The following is a 17,751-nucleotide window of genomic DNA, read 5'->3' as shown; positions in this document are numbered from 1 at the left end:
GATCTGTTGTTATAATTCATCTCTTTTGTTACAAATACTTTAGTTTTTGTTGGTATTTTTTGAAATAATCAATATTTCTTGCTACAATAATTTTGAATTTATTTATTTTATCATCTATTTGTTACAAGTTTGGTATGATTATAAGTTTGGTGAAGTATTAAAACTAATTAGCTACATATACTAACAAATTTTTTATAATATGAACAAATTTATTTCCGGTCTATAATGCGTATCAATTTGTATTTGTAGTAATTTTATGTTTACAAATTTTATCTATCGCAAATGACGTAACTATACAACAACAAGATTCTTAAAGTTAAGATGGTAATGATGAAGACGACGGTTTAATAAAATGTTTTTGTTTGGATTTTTTTTTTTTTTTTTTTTTTTGAATAACCGCGGGTCTTCCAAAGGTTTCCTAGACCCAAGGACTAATCCCACGAGGCTCCCAAAAGATTTTTTTATTAAAACTAGAGATATATGTTTTTAATGAAATAGGTTCAGAAATGGTTAAGTTGTGATTTCATTCCACAATCATCATGACAATTTATAATGGATTATATGCTTTCATTTCGGACCAAGAAATAATTATTTAACTAAACACATCAAATTTTAATTTAAAAAAAAAAAAGCTAACACTAAATTAACAAATTTTATTCCGTCGGGTACCACAATACATGTATATATTTTTATGATAAAACAAAGAAATGTTACAAAAGAGAGCTCATGGTGTCGTGACTGGTGCATATGCTACGCGTATTTTTGTTTTGACTAACAACGATAGATTACAACATACATGCAAATCAAACTTAAAAGAAAATTCATGCAAGCAAACACGAGAGCGTACGTGTCAATAGACCATCAAAGATTTATACGTATAGGTCCACTCAGGGCTATACAGGCTACATTTCCAAGAGTTGACTGGATGACTCTAAGTAAGCCCAGTGAGCCTGTACAGTAACCAGTGGACGGGAAGACCGAGCATGAGGCCACCGGAAGGTTAACCCTAATGCAGCATCTTTGTAGGTCAAAGTTAGCAACGTTCAGGAGTTTGAGCATGCATGATGTTGAATGATCCGTATTGATCTGTGACAGCTTGAGCTAGGTCAGTGCTTGAGCCGTCGCAAACTAAGTGAACGGTGATGCCAATGAGTGGAGGTGCGTATTGGTTTCCGTTAAGGGAACAACGCAAGACACCAGTTACTTGGATGGCGTTAATTTGGAGGCCGTTAAGTACAAGTGCGTGAGAAAGAGATGATAATGATGCCATGAAGACCATGGAAAACAAAAAAGCACTTTTCGTATTCACCATTTTTTTTTCCCTCTTTTATATGTTTGATGATTATATTTGTTGTGTTGTAAAAGAACATCAAGGGGGTGGCATGTATTTATACGAGTATGGAAACTATTATTATAATACAACTTGTTTGATGGATGGATGATGATTATATGATTAGATACGATATCTTGATTTTGTGATGGGGCTTCGAGTGTGTTGTCTTTTTCGTATTCATTGTCACTTTTGTCTTATTCCATCGACTATATTAGATCACCCACCTAAAAAATTCTATCACCAAGCTTTCTTTTGATAAGAGATTTCACTATTGAATGCATGAGAATAAAAGAAGGTACAACAAGACTCATCCCAAGTCTTTAGTAGAGAAGTCCATGGAAAGCTCTAAATGGAGGTTACAGAAAACCAAACCGAGAAGGCACAAACCCGGCTTTACAAAGTCAGACCAAAAATAAGATAACCGGCAAATAAAAAGGGTTGGTGAGGGTATTCAAAACGTACCAACTAAAATGTCTTCAATGATCACCAGAGAGAAAGAAACAAAGAGAGGGAGACAAAGCAAGATTTTACCAAGATTTTTTATTTACATGTTGTTAATTACAACTTAACAAATGAATAAAAGATAATTAATGCATATATAGTCTTGTTAATGCCAAAGTTTTGTTTCATGAAATGTTCCATAAACGCCGATTCTAGCCTTTTCACCAACTTTGCCTCTTTATATAGTTTTTTTTTCCTTTCCCAAACCTTTTTATCTTATCTTTTTTATTTGTGTTTCTTCTCCTTTCTCTCTCATAATTAACTTAATTTGTAGTCAATATTCCTAGTTTCATACATTCTTGTTTGCAATTCTTTAATTTTATTGTCAAGAGTTTGTTATTCATATATCTGCGAAATTATATATATTCTTAAGAGTTAAATATCATAGTTAAAAAACGTAAAAGCATAATAGGAAAGCCATGAAAGTTATATCGAGAGGTGGAATCTTACCTATGAGATTATGTACCCAATCAATCATCATTCGGAGAGGCCACAAAGAACAAACTCGAGTCCGAAACCGATTTGTTCGATCATTGTCGACGTGGTGAGACCCTCCTTCATCTACGTTACTTTCGGGAACACCTAAGTTAACCTCAAAGCGACAAATGGGACAAGTGTTGTGAATGTTCAACCAAGACACAATGCAGCTTGAATGGTACAAATGCAAGCATTTCAATTCTTTTCCTTCCTCTCCAACTTCAAATTCCTCCTTGCATATCGCACAAACTTTCTCTTTCGCCAAATCTTCCTCCGTGATTGTCACCGTCCTTACAGCCTCGATGGCGGATTGCGAGGCTGGTGGTGGACCGATTTGTACACTAGGCATAACATCAGCGAATTCCTCGTCGGTATTATAAACTAGATCATCACGATTGAACCGGTTACTTCTTGGAGGGTTGATAAGATGGAGAGTGATCCAATCGGTATCGGTATCCCAATAAGGTCGGCTTGGCCTCATAATGTCAAGCTCATCGTGAAGATTGATCTCTCTAGAACAGAAAGGACATATAGGACCATATAGACCAAAGCTTCTTAGCCTAATGGTACGGCTACAATGACGACAATAGAAGTAATGGAACGTTCTTGTTCTTCTTGTTCCATTCACAATAACTCTTGGACGATACGCAGATGTCATGTTTCCAATCTTTTTAATTTTGTTGGTAGAATCTAAATATATGCATTTATACTTAAACACGTGTACATGTTTTTAAGAAGAGGCAAGACAAAGCCTATACGAATGAATTGAGTTATTCTTTTTTGTGTCTAGGACGGTGTCGTATGTTCTCTGCTATGTCAACTTGCGAATCTTTTGGTGATTTGTCTTCTACGAATCAAAGATTCATAAGGATGCTTGGAGAATCAATTACGAGAAAGGGTTTAGGTTTAGCAGAGAGGATAGTTTTTGAGCGGCCCATTATTGGCCCATTCCAACCTATAAGTTATGTACCCTTTGTCTTGCTTGCATTACACGACGACCAAACAAACTTCGACTTTCTTCTTCCTTTTAGCCTTTTGAAGATATTCTTTCTCCAGCCAATTCGTTTTATGAAATTGAGAAATCAACCCATCAAAAAGGTACGACCATTTTATAGAGGACACTATCTACGGTTAAATTTCATGTAATTTTTTTTTTTTTTTTAACACATCCATTGTAATTAGTGAAATCGAACAAATTATCATAAAGCTAAAACATGGTTGTTTTTTAGCATGTGAAATTAGAGTATTCGAACAAGAAAACGTTCTAATTTAAGATTAAAATATATAAATTAAGTTCCCTAATTTAAATGAAAAGATTTGTTCATAGTAAATGTATTTTGACCTCACAGCTGAAATTATTTAGAACCAACATCAAGAAAAATAATCCATGCAACATCCGACCATATGAACTTTTGGATGTGGTAGTACAAAGGTCAAAGGCACAAAATAACTTACATACATGGTTCAAGAAATCATCGTTAGTTAGAATAATACTGTTAACACTGCAATCACTTAATCAAATATATAATGAGTCTAAATAAAAAAAATACGAACATATATAAATGATGGTTGATTTGTGAATGGAATCAAAGGACATTTGTACTTAATGTGGGGAGATTGTTGAGTGTGATGTCTTTGCTAGTCTTATTTGTTTCAATATGATTCGAGGTCGTTGGGATACTCTTCATTTCCTTGTTTTTACCCCATAGCACAAGATATAATCCTCCAACGATAATCACTGTACCAACTATGCTGTAATGTCGCCAAGTAAAAGATAAACCATTATATACATACATACATACACCAAATCCATCTCCACAAAACAACACAATATACATGAGTTTGTACCTCCCCAAATGAAGTGTTTCATCTAGAACAAATGATCCAACAAGAGCTACGATCACAAGTCCTATAGGGCTAAATACTGATACAAACAACGGCCCTCTAGACTCGACGCACCATGCGTTTACTGCTACCACCATCCCGGAAATCACAATTGCCTGAAATGGACAACATCAAAACATATATTTTCTTAAAAATTTGTAATATAAACAACAAGACATATATACTTAATAATGGATGGACTAATATTTTACCGCATAAGCAATGGTTAAGAGTCTTATATTCCAGCCTAATCTCCATTCCTTCAAATCGCGTTTCCAGCAAAGAGCGACAAGCATAGCCACTACGCTTCCCATCATGTTCATTAGTGTCGCGTTCCAATAAGGCCCTCCAAATTGTTTGCTTATTTTAACCTGTAAAACAAACTAACTACATGCCTTAGTACACAAATACACATGGCAATTTACATGGAGAAGACAGAAAAAAAAAACTTGCCTGCAATAAAAACCAAAGTGAGATGGAAATGTTACCACCAAAGACTAGAAGAGCCCCAAGGATGGAAATATGGTGAGTGGTAGCATCACGTGAGGAGTCACGTGGTTTGCTAACTAGGTCAACATGAGTTGACCATAGATGAATCTCTATTCCTCTATAAAATATAAAGACAAGAGCTCCACCAACACCAAACAATGTTCCAAAAACCTTAGCCAACCCTACGCTCGATCCAAGCCGTACACTCTCCATCCTATTGAACCCACCCAATAAAAATATATGGATTATCTTTTGCTTAATGCCTTAATGGTATAATTAAACATATCTCGAAACGGTCAAATTAAATTGAATTAGCTAGACTTGTGTCACTTGCCTAAGAAGTGCAGCGAAGATGAAAGTGATCAATGGAGTGAGAACGCCAGCTGCAGAGGTGAATGTTGCTGACGTTAGAGCCAGACCCGCAATGGTTAGGATACTCGGTATCACCACACTGCTCAATTATCACCATATTAATAAAGTGTTTATAGTCCCAATATATATTCTTTCAACTTTTTTTTTTTTTACATTTTAATCAATATTACCAGCTACTAGTTTAAACTTTGTCCGCTATGTTTTGGTACATTTGTCTCTTTTTAAATGTAAAATTACTGGTTGATAATATATGGTTTTAAGTAATTAATTCTCAGAACTTCCTGGTATTCAAAAAATGATTTTGGTTTGATAAAGTCAGAGAGGAATTATATATTGACTTTAGGACAAAAAAAAGAAAAAAAAAAGATTATTCTTTTTGTGTGTGTGACAATTACGTACCCGAGTAATCCTGAGATTAATGCTAGTAACATGAGCCTCCATGTAAAATCTGGCCTCTTCTTCCTAATCGATCACATGGAGTTAAAAACGAGACAACTTATTAATATCAAAACATCCAAACACAACCATACTATATAAAAGAAAAGCAACCTTTGAAAGATGAAGGACAAAGGAAGCATGAAAAGTGTAGCAAACAAGAGACGATAGGCCACGAGTACACTTGGGTTCATACCATCTTCCATTGCTAGCTTGAAAAATATGTTTAACCCTGCCGAAGCTATCTGAACCACTACCATTGCCGTTATATCTCTCATTTCTCTCCACATTTCACATATTCTCTCCAACATTTCTTATTCCTTCTAGTTTCTTAATTACCTCGCACTTATTTGCTTATCAATTTATAGAGAAAGAGGGAGAAAGAGAGAGAGAGAAGCTAGCTAAAATGAGTTAAGGAATCCAGACTTCTCCTGAGCTTTATTTATCACACCAATACTTCTCTTTTCCTAGCTGTGGTCCACTAAATTTCAGTACCATAAATGAGTTATGTGATATAATGCTAAATTCAGATTCCGGAATATTTTTATAGATATGTCATATCCAACCATAGAGTCTAATTGTAAAGTGCTTCTAAACTTTTTAATACTCTAAAAACACTAAACTTATCCAAAACACTTGAGAAATCTACTCTCTCGTCACAAACGGGCCGGGCGGTGAAATCCAGAGAATACATTCTCAACCATTTCGTATAATAAAGATTTTAATAGAATAAGTTTCATGAATATTAACCAATGATGGTAGTTGCATTTATTTTTCTTTTGGCTAGTGCATTCACATAACATAACGAATACATTTCAAGAATTATCTGATAAGAATATTCTAAACTTCCTGACCAAAAAAAAAAAAGAAATAAATTACTAGACCTCCACGGATATGAACTGTTTTGCACTCCACTTGACGTAGATAGTGTACGTGTGTAAGTGGGTGATTTTGTTACTTTACAAAAGTAGTTTTAAGAAAGAAAGAAAAAATTATAATTTGTCGAAAACGTAGTTAACGTTTATATACAAACCAGAATGCATAGGAACAAAATAAGAATCCAGCAACGTGTTCAGATGCTGTTGACACGTGCGACGCATGCTTTAAGCTTTGTGGTTCACTGGTTCTCCATTACGTTACGTACGTCCACCAAATGTGAACAAAAGCTTTGTAACCATCAATAGTTTTTTTCTTCTTTCTAATTGTATTCTTTTTCCTAAATACGAAGTATTTGGAATTGTTGAGTGTCACAAGTAGTTTCATGTAGGCATGCATGGCTTATGAAAATATGCTTCACCTTGGCCGTTGATTTATTATCTAGCTTTAAGGAATCTCATCTTTATTTCTATTCACGAACATAGTTCTAGTAACGTACGTCAGTTTTGTGTTATACCTTCAGTATGCACCGTTACTTTAAAGTTACAGATGAATTATCTCTGACAATTTAATCTACACTTTTAAGGTTTTCTTTAGTGGAACAAACTTTATATATAGCTTCTAAATTATTATTTCTTTCTAATTTCTAAAAATATTACGAAAATAATATGAGAGTAGTTTCATCAAAATTAGCTAGGACTACTTACATGAGGACTATATATATGGAAAAAAAAATGAGAATGTGAATTAAGTTTGGGGTTAAAGAAACCAAAAGCAGGGAAAAAGATTGAAATTTCGAGATGCTAAGGCCACAAGTTTTTAGTTGAGGGATGATAACATATGTGTTTTTTTTGTAGTTAATTAATAACATCTTAAATCAGTAAAACCTTAATCCATTTCCTGCCAACAGTTTTGAAATTAAAATGTATGGATCTCCTTATTGAGTGAGACTGCATCAAGTCCACTCATAGCATATATATAGAAATGGTGTTAGTCAAGCAAGTATAGTGTGCAGGCTAGGTTCTTGGCCCATATTATTTTTGTAAGATAAAATTTTAAAAAAAATTTAAAATAGATTCCCAAAGTTTAGCAAAATCATCATATATGGCAATCTTTTGTAAATATTGCACATAACCCAATATAATGAGCCAGGCCTGATACACATTATGTTAATCAAATTACCATCCTTGTCCTATGAGTAACTATCAAAGTGTTGTTTCTAGAGGAGGTGAAAGTTTCGAACTTTCCCTCCTTATTTCAGAAATTTAAACTTATTTTTTTTGGTCAAAATTTAAACTTATTTATATTCACTAATACAAGTTTGTTTTGCTTCTATGCATTTTTTCTGTTGTTAGTACTTGAATTTGCTTCTAGGCTTTGTTCTGTTGTTAGTCCTTGGATATGTTGGAGACTGTAAAGTTGTTAGAGGTACATTCAATAATCTCCAAATCATTATTCCAAAGGGACATGTAAATAAAACATGATTGATGCTTCATGAGTTAGACAACATCATTAACATTTCGGATCCAACTTCATTCCTCGAGTATTTAGACGTGTATCGATTCTTTTAGTTCAATACTTATTTACATAATTTGACATCAGAAAAAAGAGCTGACCTTGTTCTCTTGAAAGTTTTTTCTTCACAAGTCACAACCTCTAGGTCCTCTACATAGATAAAGACATCTAAAGGAGGGATGATAGTAACGGAGCAACAATCACAAAAAAAAAACCCTAATGGAGGAAGAAATCGAAGCTAATGTGGTTTCGATCATTGGAGGTAAAGATCAAGCGAATTACATCTTTTTGAGGGATCACATTATTGCTCTGTTGCGCTCGAATGTATGGAATTAGTTAGAAAATGTTGTGTAGGTATTATTCAACTTAGCCAAACAAAGACTTAGTGTTAAATTTCTATTCATAAATCAAAAGATTATAAGAAAAATGTTAACATGTCATCCCCGCGATATAAAGTTAAATATAATAAGATTTTGGAAGGAAAACAATGTCACTTAATCAAATCAAGGAGACCTGAGTCGGAAACTATACAGAGGATCAGATAAATAACAAAATTGAAGTCAAACTAAAAATAGATAGATACAAAGGAGAGAAATATTGACATTCTTGTCAATCCACATGAGTGCATTTGAGATTCAAGTTGCTGCAGCTCGGATGAAGTCATATAGTTCAGCTCTCTTCCACTCATTCTCCTGTGAGAATTCAAGGAAAAGCATGAGCAAACCAAAGTGGAAAAAATGAGAAACCAAAGTGACAAAGTGTATTACTCCTTCAACAGTCATAATCTCTCGAACTCGCTCTCCATGGATTCAGCTCTTTGTCTCTCATATTCTCTCTCCCATCGCGAATGCAGTAACATAAGCATATGTAAAGATACAATGAGATGCAAGATAAGATACATGACCGCAAGTGAATATATATGTATATGTACCTGTCGGGGTGCTTCATCATTTTGTTTCTCTTTAGAGATGTTACCCAAAACAAGTCAGGCTTTACTTTTTGACTTTTTTGTTTAGCTAAGAGATTACCTTCTCATCGTAGCTTCATCCTTATCCCCTGCTTTCCTTGTTAAGGAACTCCTCGGTTTCTTCGTGGTCCTTCACGCTCACACGTCTCACCCAATTGCTTGATTTGATGGTCTTCGATAGGGATGCCAATTGGACTGTCCAAGTCCAAATGGGACCAAGACCAAATAGGATCATGATAGTATAAGCCCAAATAGGACCGTGTCCAATTAAGATCAAGCGCAAATAAGACCATGACCAACTGGACAGCCCATAGGGCCCAAATAATATAATTTTCTATTTCCCGCCAAAACCGCAAAAGTACATTTTCTCTCAAATCGAAGAATTACATTTTTCCGCCAAATCGTAAAATCACATTTTTCCTCCAAAACTATAAAAATATTTTTTGGAGTGAAAATGTCAGTGTAAATCCTAATTTTTAAAGAAATAAAAAAAAAAAATTTCTCCAAATTAGTAATCCTAATTTTTAAGGCTTATTGGACAGCACATGTCCAGATGGGTTCGGCCCATTTATTTGTGGACTAAATGGGCTTCTAGTTCATATTGACCGCTTCGAATTTGGGCGAATTTGGGCGTGACCAAATCCGGACTATTATAATTTGGACTGGTCTTGCCCATGGTCATGAAACTCATTTGACATCCCTAGTCTTCGATATTCGTGTAAACATTTATTATTGCGTGCATGAGTTTCTTTTTTCGAAACCCTAGGAAGAATTGCAAAAGTCGCGGTAATAATGCGAATTTCAAGAGTTTATCTGGCCCAGTCAATTTTTCCGAGCCGATTGACTCGCTCCAATGCGAACGGTTCGCCCTAAGCTGAGCTCTGTTCTCGCAATCAAGAGAAAGCTCGAGGTTAAAACCGCTATTTTTTTCCTTTAAAAAGGGAGGTCTGATCAGCCTATTTCTCTTCTACTTAACCACATGGCTGAACTATCGAATAAATCGGACTTTGCAAATCCGAAGATTTAGTGAGAAATCAAAACAAGGAAAATTTTATAAGGAAAAAAGTTATATATCCCACCATACACCCAAAACAAGTCAGGCTTTACTTTTTTACTTATTACCTTCTCATCATAGCAATCAGTCGCTGCGATTTGCGATTGAAATTTTTGATCGCATAAAAAATTAGTGATGCGATTTTTTAATTGACGATTAATCGCAGCGACAAATTACACGATTGTTAAACGAACAACATCCGGCAATTTTAAAATCGCAGACGCAATCGCAATCGTCCGTGCACTTTATTGGCCCATAACATTTTAGTAAAAATTTTCTCATATTTAAAAACCCAAATTTAATTGTTTTTTAAGCAAAATCGTAAAAATTAGTCTTTTAAAAGTATAGCAAACGGCCCAATATAAATGAGTCAGGCCTGATAATATGTTTACTATCCCCGTTAAACATTCGCTCTCCTGAGCTTTCTATATGCTGAAAATAATAACTGAAGATTTAATCTTGAGAAGACTCCTTAAAAAAAATTGATCTTTGTATATCTTTAAACAAAAAAATAATAAAGAATCTAGTGTTATGTAAATGTCAGAGATTGGTCCTAAAACTTGTCCACTAAATGCGAGTGCCGAGTGGTGTAAGAATAACTAAATTGTCTACATCAATTGACTGATTCTTATTGCTCATATACGGACACAAATCTTTTGGTAAAGTGTTTTGATTTTGATCAAACATTTTGAAAACTTTAAAGCCATGCCGTCACTTTGGTCTAACGAATCCGATGGATTACGAGAGCATCTTGTGGACGTTGGTGTGTCTGGTTCAGAACCAAAGATTCGGGTACATGATCTGACCCGAGTCGCCGATGATGGATCTCGGATCTTGAAAGGAGTTACGGTGGATATACCAAAAGGTCTGATCGTTGGTGTGATTGGACCTAGTGGAAGTGGAAAGTCAACGTTTTTGAGATCTCTGAATCGTCTTTGGGAGCCACCGGAGTCAACTGTGTTCTTGGACGGTGAAGATATAACCAAGGTTGATGTTATTGCTCTTCGTCGTAGAGTTGGAATGCTTTTTCAGCTTCCTGTTCTTTTTCAAGGTAATTATCAAAATTTGGGATTTGATTAGCCTCTAGTTTCATAGGTTTGATTGTGGAATTTTGGAACCATAGGAGATAAACTCCTGTTTGGTTGGTCACAGGGACTGTGGCGGATAATGTGAGATATGGTCCAAATTTGAGAGGAGAGAAACTAAGTGACGAAGAGGTTTATAAGCTGCTAAGTCTTGCAGACCTTGATGCTTCCTTTGCTAAGAAGACTGGTGCAGAGTTATCTGTGGGTCAAGCTCAACGAGTAGCACTTGCAAGGACTCTAGCCAATGAGCCTGAGGTGTTGCTGCTGGATGAACCAACAAGTGCTCTTGATCCGATATCGACAGAGAACATTGAGGATGTTATAGTGAAACTTAAGAAGCAGAGAGGGATTACTACTGTGATTGTTTCTCACAGTATCAAACAGATTCAGAAAGTTGCTGATATTGTTTGCCTTATTGTCGACGGAGAGATTGTTGAAGTTCTGAAACCGAGTGAGCTTTCGCACGCTACGCATCCAATGGCACAGAGGTTTCTTCAACTCAGTTCTTGAGACCAATTTCTCTTTGTCTTGCAAGTCATATGCTATTTTGCTTGAATCTTAATAATCTCTTTTGAGAGAGGAACAAAATGCTGTCTGAATGTAAGAACACCTTTTATGGTTTATGTATTTTTATCTATCTTTAGCATACGAAAGCATATATATGAACAACAAACCTATCAAAGAATTTAGTCGAGATCCGATTGGTTTGATGAGATCTGCATCAACCGAGCTTAACAGGAACTACAGCAGGATCTTTAGGTGAAGAGGGATCAAGTGTGATGATCTCCTTTCTTCCCTCTCCCCCATTCTCAACTTTCTCTTTAACCGCCTTTGACACTGCGCCAAACGCGTTTGAAAACCACGAAGCTCCACTTGATACATAAGGGTTCGCCATTAAAGCTGTTCTTGCACTGATTGCTGTCTCTTCTGCAGCTGCTAAAGCAGATTTCGTTATCTCCCTGACTTGATAACGCTCATCGATATCTCTCAACTTCTCATTCACCACAGTAGTTCCTATGCTTAGCTTTTCGCTCAGACCCATCTTATCGTCAAGCGAGGCAATGGTTGCAGAAGCGTTTGAGATCAAGTTGTGTCTGTCGTCAAATGCTTTGGCTTTCTCCATTGCGTCTTTTCCAAGAGCATAACCCCTTCCCACCATGATATTCACCACATCTTCAGCTTTCTTGACAGTGAAACCGTTAAACGAACTTTCCTGCCACACAAAGGAGACAACATGAAAACCAAGAGAGTTAAACAAATAAAACAAAGAGTTTTCGGGTCTTTACCGAGTCAAGTGCAAGGGCTTCTGGTGGCAGCTCGTAGTTCACAGCAGGAGTAATACTAACACGAAGATCTGCAATGACAGCTCCCTGGAGAAAACATTTTTAAACTGTAAACACTAATCCATTATATATACCGAGTGATGCATATGGCGTAACTAAGAAATACCGTTAAGAGCATTGCAGTTTGTGCGCCTTGAGGATCCTTAAAAGTAACATAAGCAGCTTGACTTTCTTGTGTCTCACTGTGATGATATAAGTAAAACATTAGAATGTTGGTAACAATGATTGATCTTAAACAAGGAGATAATTAGAATCAGACCTTCGCATCTCGAGGAACTGAATGTCACCAGAGAAAGAAAAGAACTCTTTAATATCTTTCTTAGAAACAAGTAGTGAAACATTGCTTATCTTGACAGTTTTCACCTGCACAAAAAATGAATGAATCCCACAACTATATTACAAAGATAATATCGTATTTTACGCAGAAATATGAGAAATGAAAAGCCTTTGTGAAGATGAAACTTGTGGTTGCTTACACCGGAGACAGTTGACTGTGAATCCATTAGAATGTTGTTGTGAGTTTGATCCGAATCAATGAAAGCAGCCTGTGGAGAGATCATCAATACACCCATAACTCAAATTTCTTTTGAAATGATTCATCAATTAAAATCTGTGGAACAGAAGAATCTGGAAACTGTAGATTTTTTTTTTTTTTTATAACACCGACACAGTAAAGAGATCTCTCTCAGACTTCATATATCGAAATCACAGAATCAAGGAACAGTGAGAAAAAAGCATGTAAATCCTTTCTAACTAGATCTAAAAATAGCGAAAAAAGAAGGATCCAAAGCAAAGCCGAATCTAAGAACCACACCAGCAAAAATGGCCGAGAATCGAGAATGCTTACCGTTACCGACATTGTCGAAATGATTCTCTCAATCTCGAGTACGCGTAAAGTATAGAGGATATGGAGGATTTCAATATTCAAGTCCTTTTGAGTCTCACCAGTGAACAAATTTATTTATTTAAGTACGTTTCGAGTTTTTTTTTTTTTAGTGATTCACATTGCAACCTCAAATCAAAAGATTCACAAAATACCCGGAACCGAATATTTGAACCGAAAAACCTGAAAAAATATCTGAATCGTACCGAAATTGATTTTTAAAAATATTCGAATGGGTCCTAGACGTTCCTACCTGAAAAAAACCCGAACCGAATCCAATACCCGTAGGTATCCGAATACAAATATACACCTAAAAATATTAGTTATATTTATCTTTATAATACCCCGAATACATAAAATTACAATAATAAATCTGAAAATATTAGATATTTTTGAGTAATTCAGATATATTTGGATATATTTGGATAAAAAGTAACCAATGTTGTAGTTTTCTTTTGGGTAATTTTAGTATTTTTAGATATATTTTGTTATATTTGGTAAATAGTAACCAATGTATTTTTGAGTGATTGTGTATTTCAGTTAGATTTGATTATATATGAGTAAAAAACCCGAACCCAAAAATATTTAGGGTATTTTTGGTTATTCTCGGGTATTTGTATTTTTATTAAAATATCCGAACAAACCCGAACCTAAATTTTAGAATACCCGAATGGGTCTCAACCCTTCTACGCGAATAGAACCGAAATCCGGAAAAAAAAATCCGATTGGATACGGGTAACCGAATGGCTAGGCCTAAGATTTGTCATCATCATAAAGTCAAGAGTCAACGGTCATGTGAAAAAAAAAAAAAGAAGGAAGAGAACAAAAGAGTAATGGCTATTTTTTTTGTCTTGTGATGGCTTTTGCCAAATGATCCATGAGGTCTCTCTTTCTTTGTACATATGTATGTATGCCTAACCACAACAAAATTGCTTCATCGAATATTAAACACGTATTATAAGATCACAAAGATGATCTTCATTCCAAGCCTAATCATTGTGGAGATGGGAGGAGTTTCTTCTTCGGCATCTATTAATGTACCAAGTTGCATGTTTCCTAAGTCCCATGCCTATGAGAACTTTGAGGCTTGTAAGCATTATATATGTTATGACGAATAAGATGACCATCCACAACATTCTCCATGGGAGTGGACTGTACGGCAAGTGTGCTGCGTATACTGGAGTCAGTACTCGGATCACCTGAGGCCCAAATACACTCAAATCATTCCAAGCTTCTCTTTTTTACTTGTCACAGTGAGTTTATTAGGTCAAAAGGGAAGAGGAATATACCACACAAGCGGGTGCAAGGGGAACAAAGGTGAGATTTGTCTTTCTATCTTCCGGGCGAATGTTCAAAGTCTGACAAAGAAGATTACCAGATAAATGAATGTAAGATATACAATACCTGACGCAGAAATGGCATTTATGGTCCATACCTGCTCGCAGAGGGCTTGAAGAAACTCAGAGTACGCTATAGGTTTGATGTCATTGAACTTGGCAAGAAATGAATGCTTGATGATGTCTATCATCATCTCACAGAAGAAGACCGTAGTTGCATTCTGCCAAGTCCAAGTAAAATTACTTATGAGCAACCTGGAAAGAGGCTTGTACAAAATTTATAACTACCAGAGAATTATGCACACTTACGTAGATAAAGTTCCCAAACCATGCACCTTCAGACTCGAGGATATTTTGAGCCAAAACAGACACCAAGAAGGCCGATATGTGAAATCTCTCTATTGAATCTGGTAGAGAAATAGTAAGGGAAACAGAACATACCAATCAAAAACCACAGCTAACAGCTAGAATTACAGTCTCAGTCAGATCACATTTTGAAAGGTGATTGAAAATGTTTTAAGTACTAAGCTAATGATCAGAGCCATAGGAGGCCTAGTATTCAAGGCACACGATTCTACAAAGGGCACAGATTAAAAGCTTACCCGCATATACTAGACCATGAATGTTGTCCTTGCTGAAACGCTTAAAGACACTGCTCTTGATCTCAGCAAAGTTATTTGACACCAGAAGTGCCAACAAGGCATTGTTGTGAGCAACAATACAAGTTGACAACGTAATTGCCTGAGCTAATAAAATGAAGGAATGGAGAAGTGGAGACAGTTAAGGACACAACAGAATAAAGATGTGGAAGTAGTTAGCAGAAATCAAACTAGCAATCAAGTTGTAAGGATATTTGATGCAGCCATAGTTAATGCTAGGTCAGAAACAAATCTCCAAGTCGAAAATCTCAGTTTCTCAGGAGGGGAAATCGCCAGTCCCTTTGCAGAACTAAATAGGGCCCCGAATACATCTCCACAAAAACTTTGACATAGTCTATCAAATATCTGAAATATAATATATATGTGTTAATACCAGTTGAATAGAGAATAAGGTAAACAGGACAGAAAGTGTGCAGCGAAAGGACAAATACAAACCAACCAAAACATGTAAGAGATACAAAAGTGAAATGAACATGAAAATTCAGAGCAGAAAGAAATTATCTAAAAAGGGTGATTACATTACCTCTAAGATATTATAAACCACATAGAGTTTTATGGTACTTTGACCACGAATCATGTGGTAAATTAGGCTGATATCTGTGGAAACAAAACAAAAACACATAAGGGAACTGTTTGAGAATCCATTTTCTCATCACTTTGATGAGCTGAAAAGACAAATCCAGTTTTCAACAGAAGTGCTGAGCTTGTCCATATAATAATTAACCACTGCAGATGTTTTGATAGATTAAACATAACATATATTACAAGCTTAAGAAAATAAAGAGCTTTTTTACCACACCTGTTCTCCCCAGAAGAATGGTACCAGTAGCCAAAACTAGAAAACAAGCAAGATCAGACAACTCCGTTGAGGAGGGCCTCCTGAACTGCCTGCCACAAATATTATTAAGTTACTTTCTCAAAATGGGAATAGCAGAATCATGTGTATAGAGAATAATATGATCAAGACATGTAACACTTGCTTCAAAGATGCACAATTTGGTGATGAAATCTAGTTTATAGCAATATTCAGTGTGTTATTATCAACGACGAATCTAAAAATAACTCACCTGTTCTTAAACGCATCCATAAATATCAGCAGGACTCTTATTGGCATGACTGTCAACAATGACAGAAATGAGTTGACGCAGACAAAAAAGCCAGTATCTATAAGCTGCATTAAAAGTCTTTACAATGTGAAAAACCTCTGTGTAAATCACAAAACAGAAGCATACATACATATACATTGAACTTTCCATCACCACCCGTACAAACTTATCAGCAGAGATACACAAATAACACACCTAGCTAACTTTAAAATATCCACTTTCTGTCAAAGAAGAGGAAAGCCATTTTTACCACTTCACATCGCCACGGCAAACGGAAGATCGTATCGTATATCCTTTCACGTTCGACATCATTCCCAGGAGTCGTTGTGCTCCGTAATGAGATCCCACCATAAATTTCCTCCATAAAGTATTTCATAGGTGACCTCGTCTCAGCAGAAAGAACTAATGAAAAACGAATATAAACAACAATGCAAACCAGCTCAACATTCATTATCAAAGCTCTCACCACCACAAAAACCAGTCCAAAGTAGAAAAGTTTGAAACTTACAATCTGGGTCATCAGCCACAAGCTGCTTCCAATCCAAAGAAGCTTCTGTATCTAATCTCCTCACCACATTCCCATTAACCTCACTTCTTGGAAACTGATGCTGCACTTCTTGAAACGGTGGATTCTCAGAAGAGCTTAGCTCCACACTAGTCTCCTCCATATATAACTTCTTATCAGAACTCATAGTATCAGACCATCGCTCATCATTACTCCCATCAACACTCCCATTAACATTCCTCTGCCTTAACTCACCAAAATTGAACCCATTATGATGAACAGTTTGCCCATCTAATAACGTCACCACACAACCACCACTACTACCACCACCACCACCGCCATAGTAATTCAATCTGTTCTCAAACATCGTTTTAGTCTCTCCAAAGTCACCGGTGACGATCGTTGAATGAGAATCACCATTCTCTAGAATAGTCTCGACTTTGTTGTTGTTCTTCTTCTTCTTTTTCGATCTCTTTCGTTTCCCGTAGTCTCTAAGTGATTCAGAAGCGTCGTTTCCGGTGATTGGATCTGAGCTGGATCGGCGAATTGATGTATCATCATTCTCAAAGGAGCTGCTTCGGCTGAGAATCTCAAACGATAGTTTTCTTCCCGAGGATCTAATCGCCATTTGGGTTACGTATACGTATGAGGAAGAACAATGGAGAGACGAAGCGAATACATACAAACAAAAATTGGATTCACGAAATCGGAAACCAGAGAGGAAGGAGATTTTGATTGTTGTTTGTCGAGACGCTAAACGCTGTTTTGGAAAACGCCGTTTAGATGTGTGACATGCGTCGTAACGCGATTAAAGAGTCTGACAAAGCAACCCAATTACATGCTGCCATGTGTCTAGAAAAGCCTCTTATATATGTTTATGCGAGAAAATCATTAGGATAGGCCAATAAACAATGACAGAAAAAATCAAAT

The 17,751-nt window shown here is 36.0% G+C and overlaps 5 protein-coding genes and 1 long non-coding RNA gene across 8 annotated transcripts; 1 reads left to right on the top strand and 5 right to left on the bottom strand.

Moving 5' to 3' along the window:
* Positions 1–1,593: 1,593 nt before the first annotated feature.
* On the bottom strand, positions 1,594–3,564 carry LOC9323230 (E3 ubiquitin-protein ligase RNF181). Its single transcript, XM_002887119.2, has 2 exons — positions 2,285–3,564; positions 1,594–2,182 (listed from the first exon to the last, which is right to left on the bottom strand). The coding sequence occupies exons 1-2, from the start codon at positions 2,967–2,969 to the stop codon at positions 2,175–2,177; spliced, it is 693 nt and encodes a 230-aa protein (XP_002887165.2). The 5' UTR covers positions 2,970–3,564; the 3' UTR covers positions 1,594–2,174.
* A 118-nt stretch (positions 3,565–3,682) lies between these two features.
* LOC9324712 (WAT1-related protein At1g68170) lies at positions 3,683–6,487 on the bottom strand. Its single transcript, XM_002887118.2, has 7 exons — positions 5,606–6,487; positions 5,456–5,518; positions 5,019–5,135; positions 4,649–4,898; positions 4,408–4,566; positions 4,160–4,311; positions 3,683–4,063 (listed from the first exon to the last, which is right to left on the bottom strand). The coding sequence occupies exons 1-7, from the start codon at positions 5,800–5,802 to the stop codon at positions 3,898–3,900; spliced, it is 1,104 nt and encodes a 367-aa protein (XP_002887164.2). The 5' UTR covers positions 5,803–6,487; the 3' UTR covers positions 3,683–3,897.
* Positions 6,488–8,338: 1,851 nt separating this feature from the next.
* LOC110224256 lies at positions 8,339–9,013 on the bottom strand. Of its 2 annotated transcripts, XR_002328919.1 has the most exons (3): positions 8,814–9,013; positions 8,650–8,717; positions 8,339–8,574 (listed from the first exon to the last, which is right to left on the bottom strand). It is a non-coding gene; the product is annotated as an uncharacterized LOC110224256 (long non-coding RNA). The 2 variants fall into 2 exon arrangements; XR_002328918.1 differs by having other exon boundaries at positions 8,650–9,012.
* Positions 9,014–10,463: 1,450 nt separating this feature from the next.
* Positions 10,464–11,636, top strand: LOC9323229 (ABC transporter I family member 17). Its single transcript, XM_002888602.2, has 2 exons — positions 10,464–10,954; positions 11,056–11,636. Exons 1-2 carry the CDS (start codon positions 10,609–10,611, stop codon positions 11,496–11,498), a joined length of 789 nt encoding a protein of 262 aa, XP_002888648.1. The 5' UTR covers positions 10,464–10,608; the 3' UTR covers positions 11,499–11,636.
* On the bottom strand, positions 11,558–13,309 carry LOC9323228 (binding partner of ACD11 1). 2 transcript variants are annotated; one of them, XM_021035479.1, is made up of 6 exons: positions 13,179–13,309; positions 12,808–12,876; positions 12,591–12,694; positions 12,438–12,513; positions 12,275–12,358; positions 11,558–12,201 (listed from the first exon to the last, which is right to left on the bottom strand). In XM_021035479.1, exons 1-6 carry the CDS (start codon positions 13,188–13,190, stop codon positions 11,710–11,712), a joined length of 837 nt encoding a protein of 278 aa, XP_020891138.1. In that variant the 5' UTR covers positions 13,191–13,309; the 3' UTR covers positions 11,558–11,709. The 2 variants fall into 2 exon arrangements, with proteins under 2 accessions (XP_020891138.1, XP_020891137.1); XM_021035478.1 differs by lacking the exon at positions 13,179–13,309 and having other exon boundaries at positions 12,808–12,906.
* Positions 13,310–13,958: 649 nt separating this feature from the next.
* On the bottom strand, positions 13,959–17,649 carry LOC9323227 (protein POLLEN DEFECTIVE IN GUIDANCE 1). The gene is made up of 11 exons (XM_002887116.2): positions 16,825–17,649; positions 16,567–16,718; positions 16,278–16,381; positions 16,010–16,098; positions 15,734–15,807; positions 15,405–15,555; positions 15,154–15,321; positions 14,861–14,958; positions 14,650–14,772; positions 14,504–14,572; positions 13,959–14,413 (listed from the first exon to the last, which is right to left on the bottom strand). The coding sequence occupies exons 1-11, from the start codon at positions 17,447–17,449 to the stop codon at positions 14,204–14,206; spliced, it is 1,863 nt and encodes a 620-aa protein (XP_002887162.1). The 5' UTR covers positions 17,450–17,649; the 3' UTR covers positions 13,959–14,203.
* Between the last annotated feature and the right edge of the window lie 102 nt (positions 17,650–17,751).

The sequence above is a fragment of the Arabidopsis lyrata genome (assembly GCF_000004255.2).
Source record: "Arabidopsis lyrata subsp. lyrata unplaced genomic scaffold ARALYscaffold_2, whole genome shotgun sequence".
Taxonomy (NCBI): Eukaryota; Viridiplantae; Streptophyta; class Magnoliopsida; order Brassicales; family Brassicaceae; genus Arabidopsis; species Arabidopsis lyrata.
This window is presented reverse-complemented; position numbering and strand designations above follow the sequence as displayed.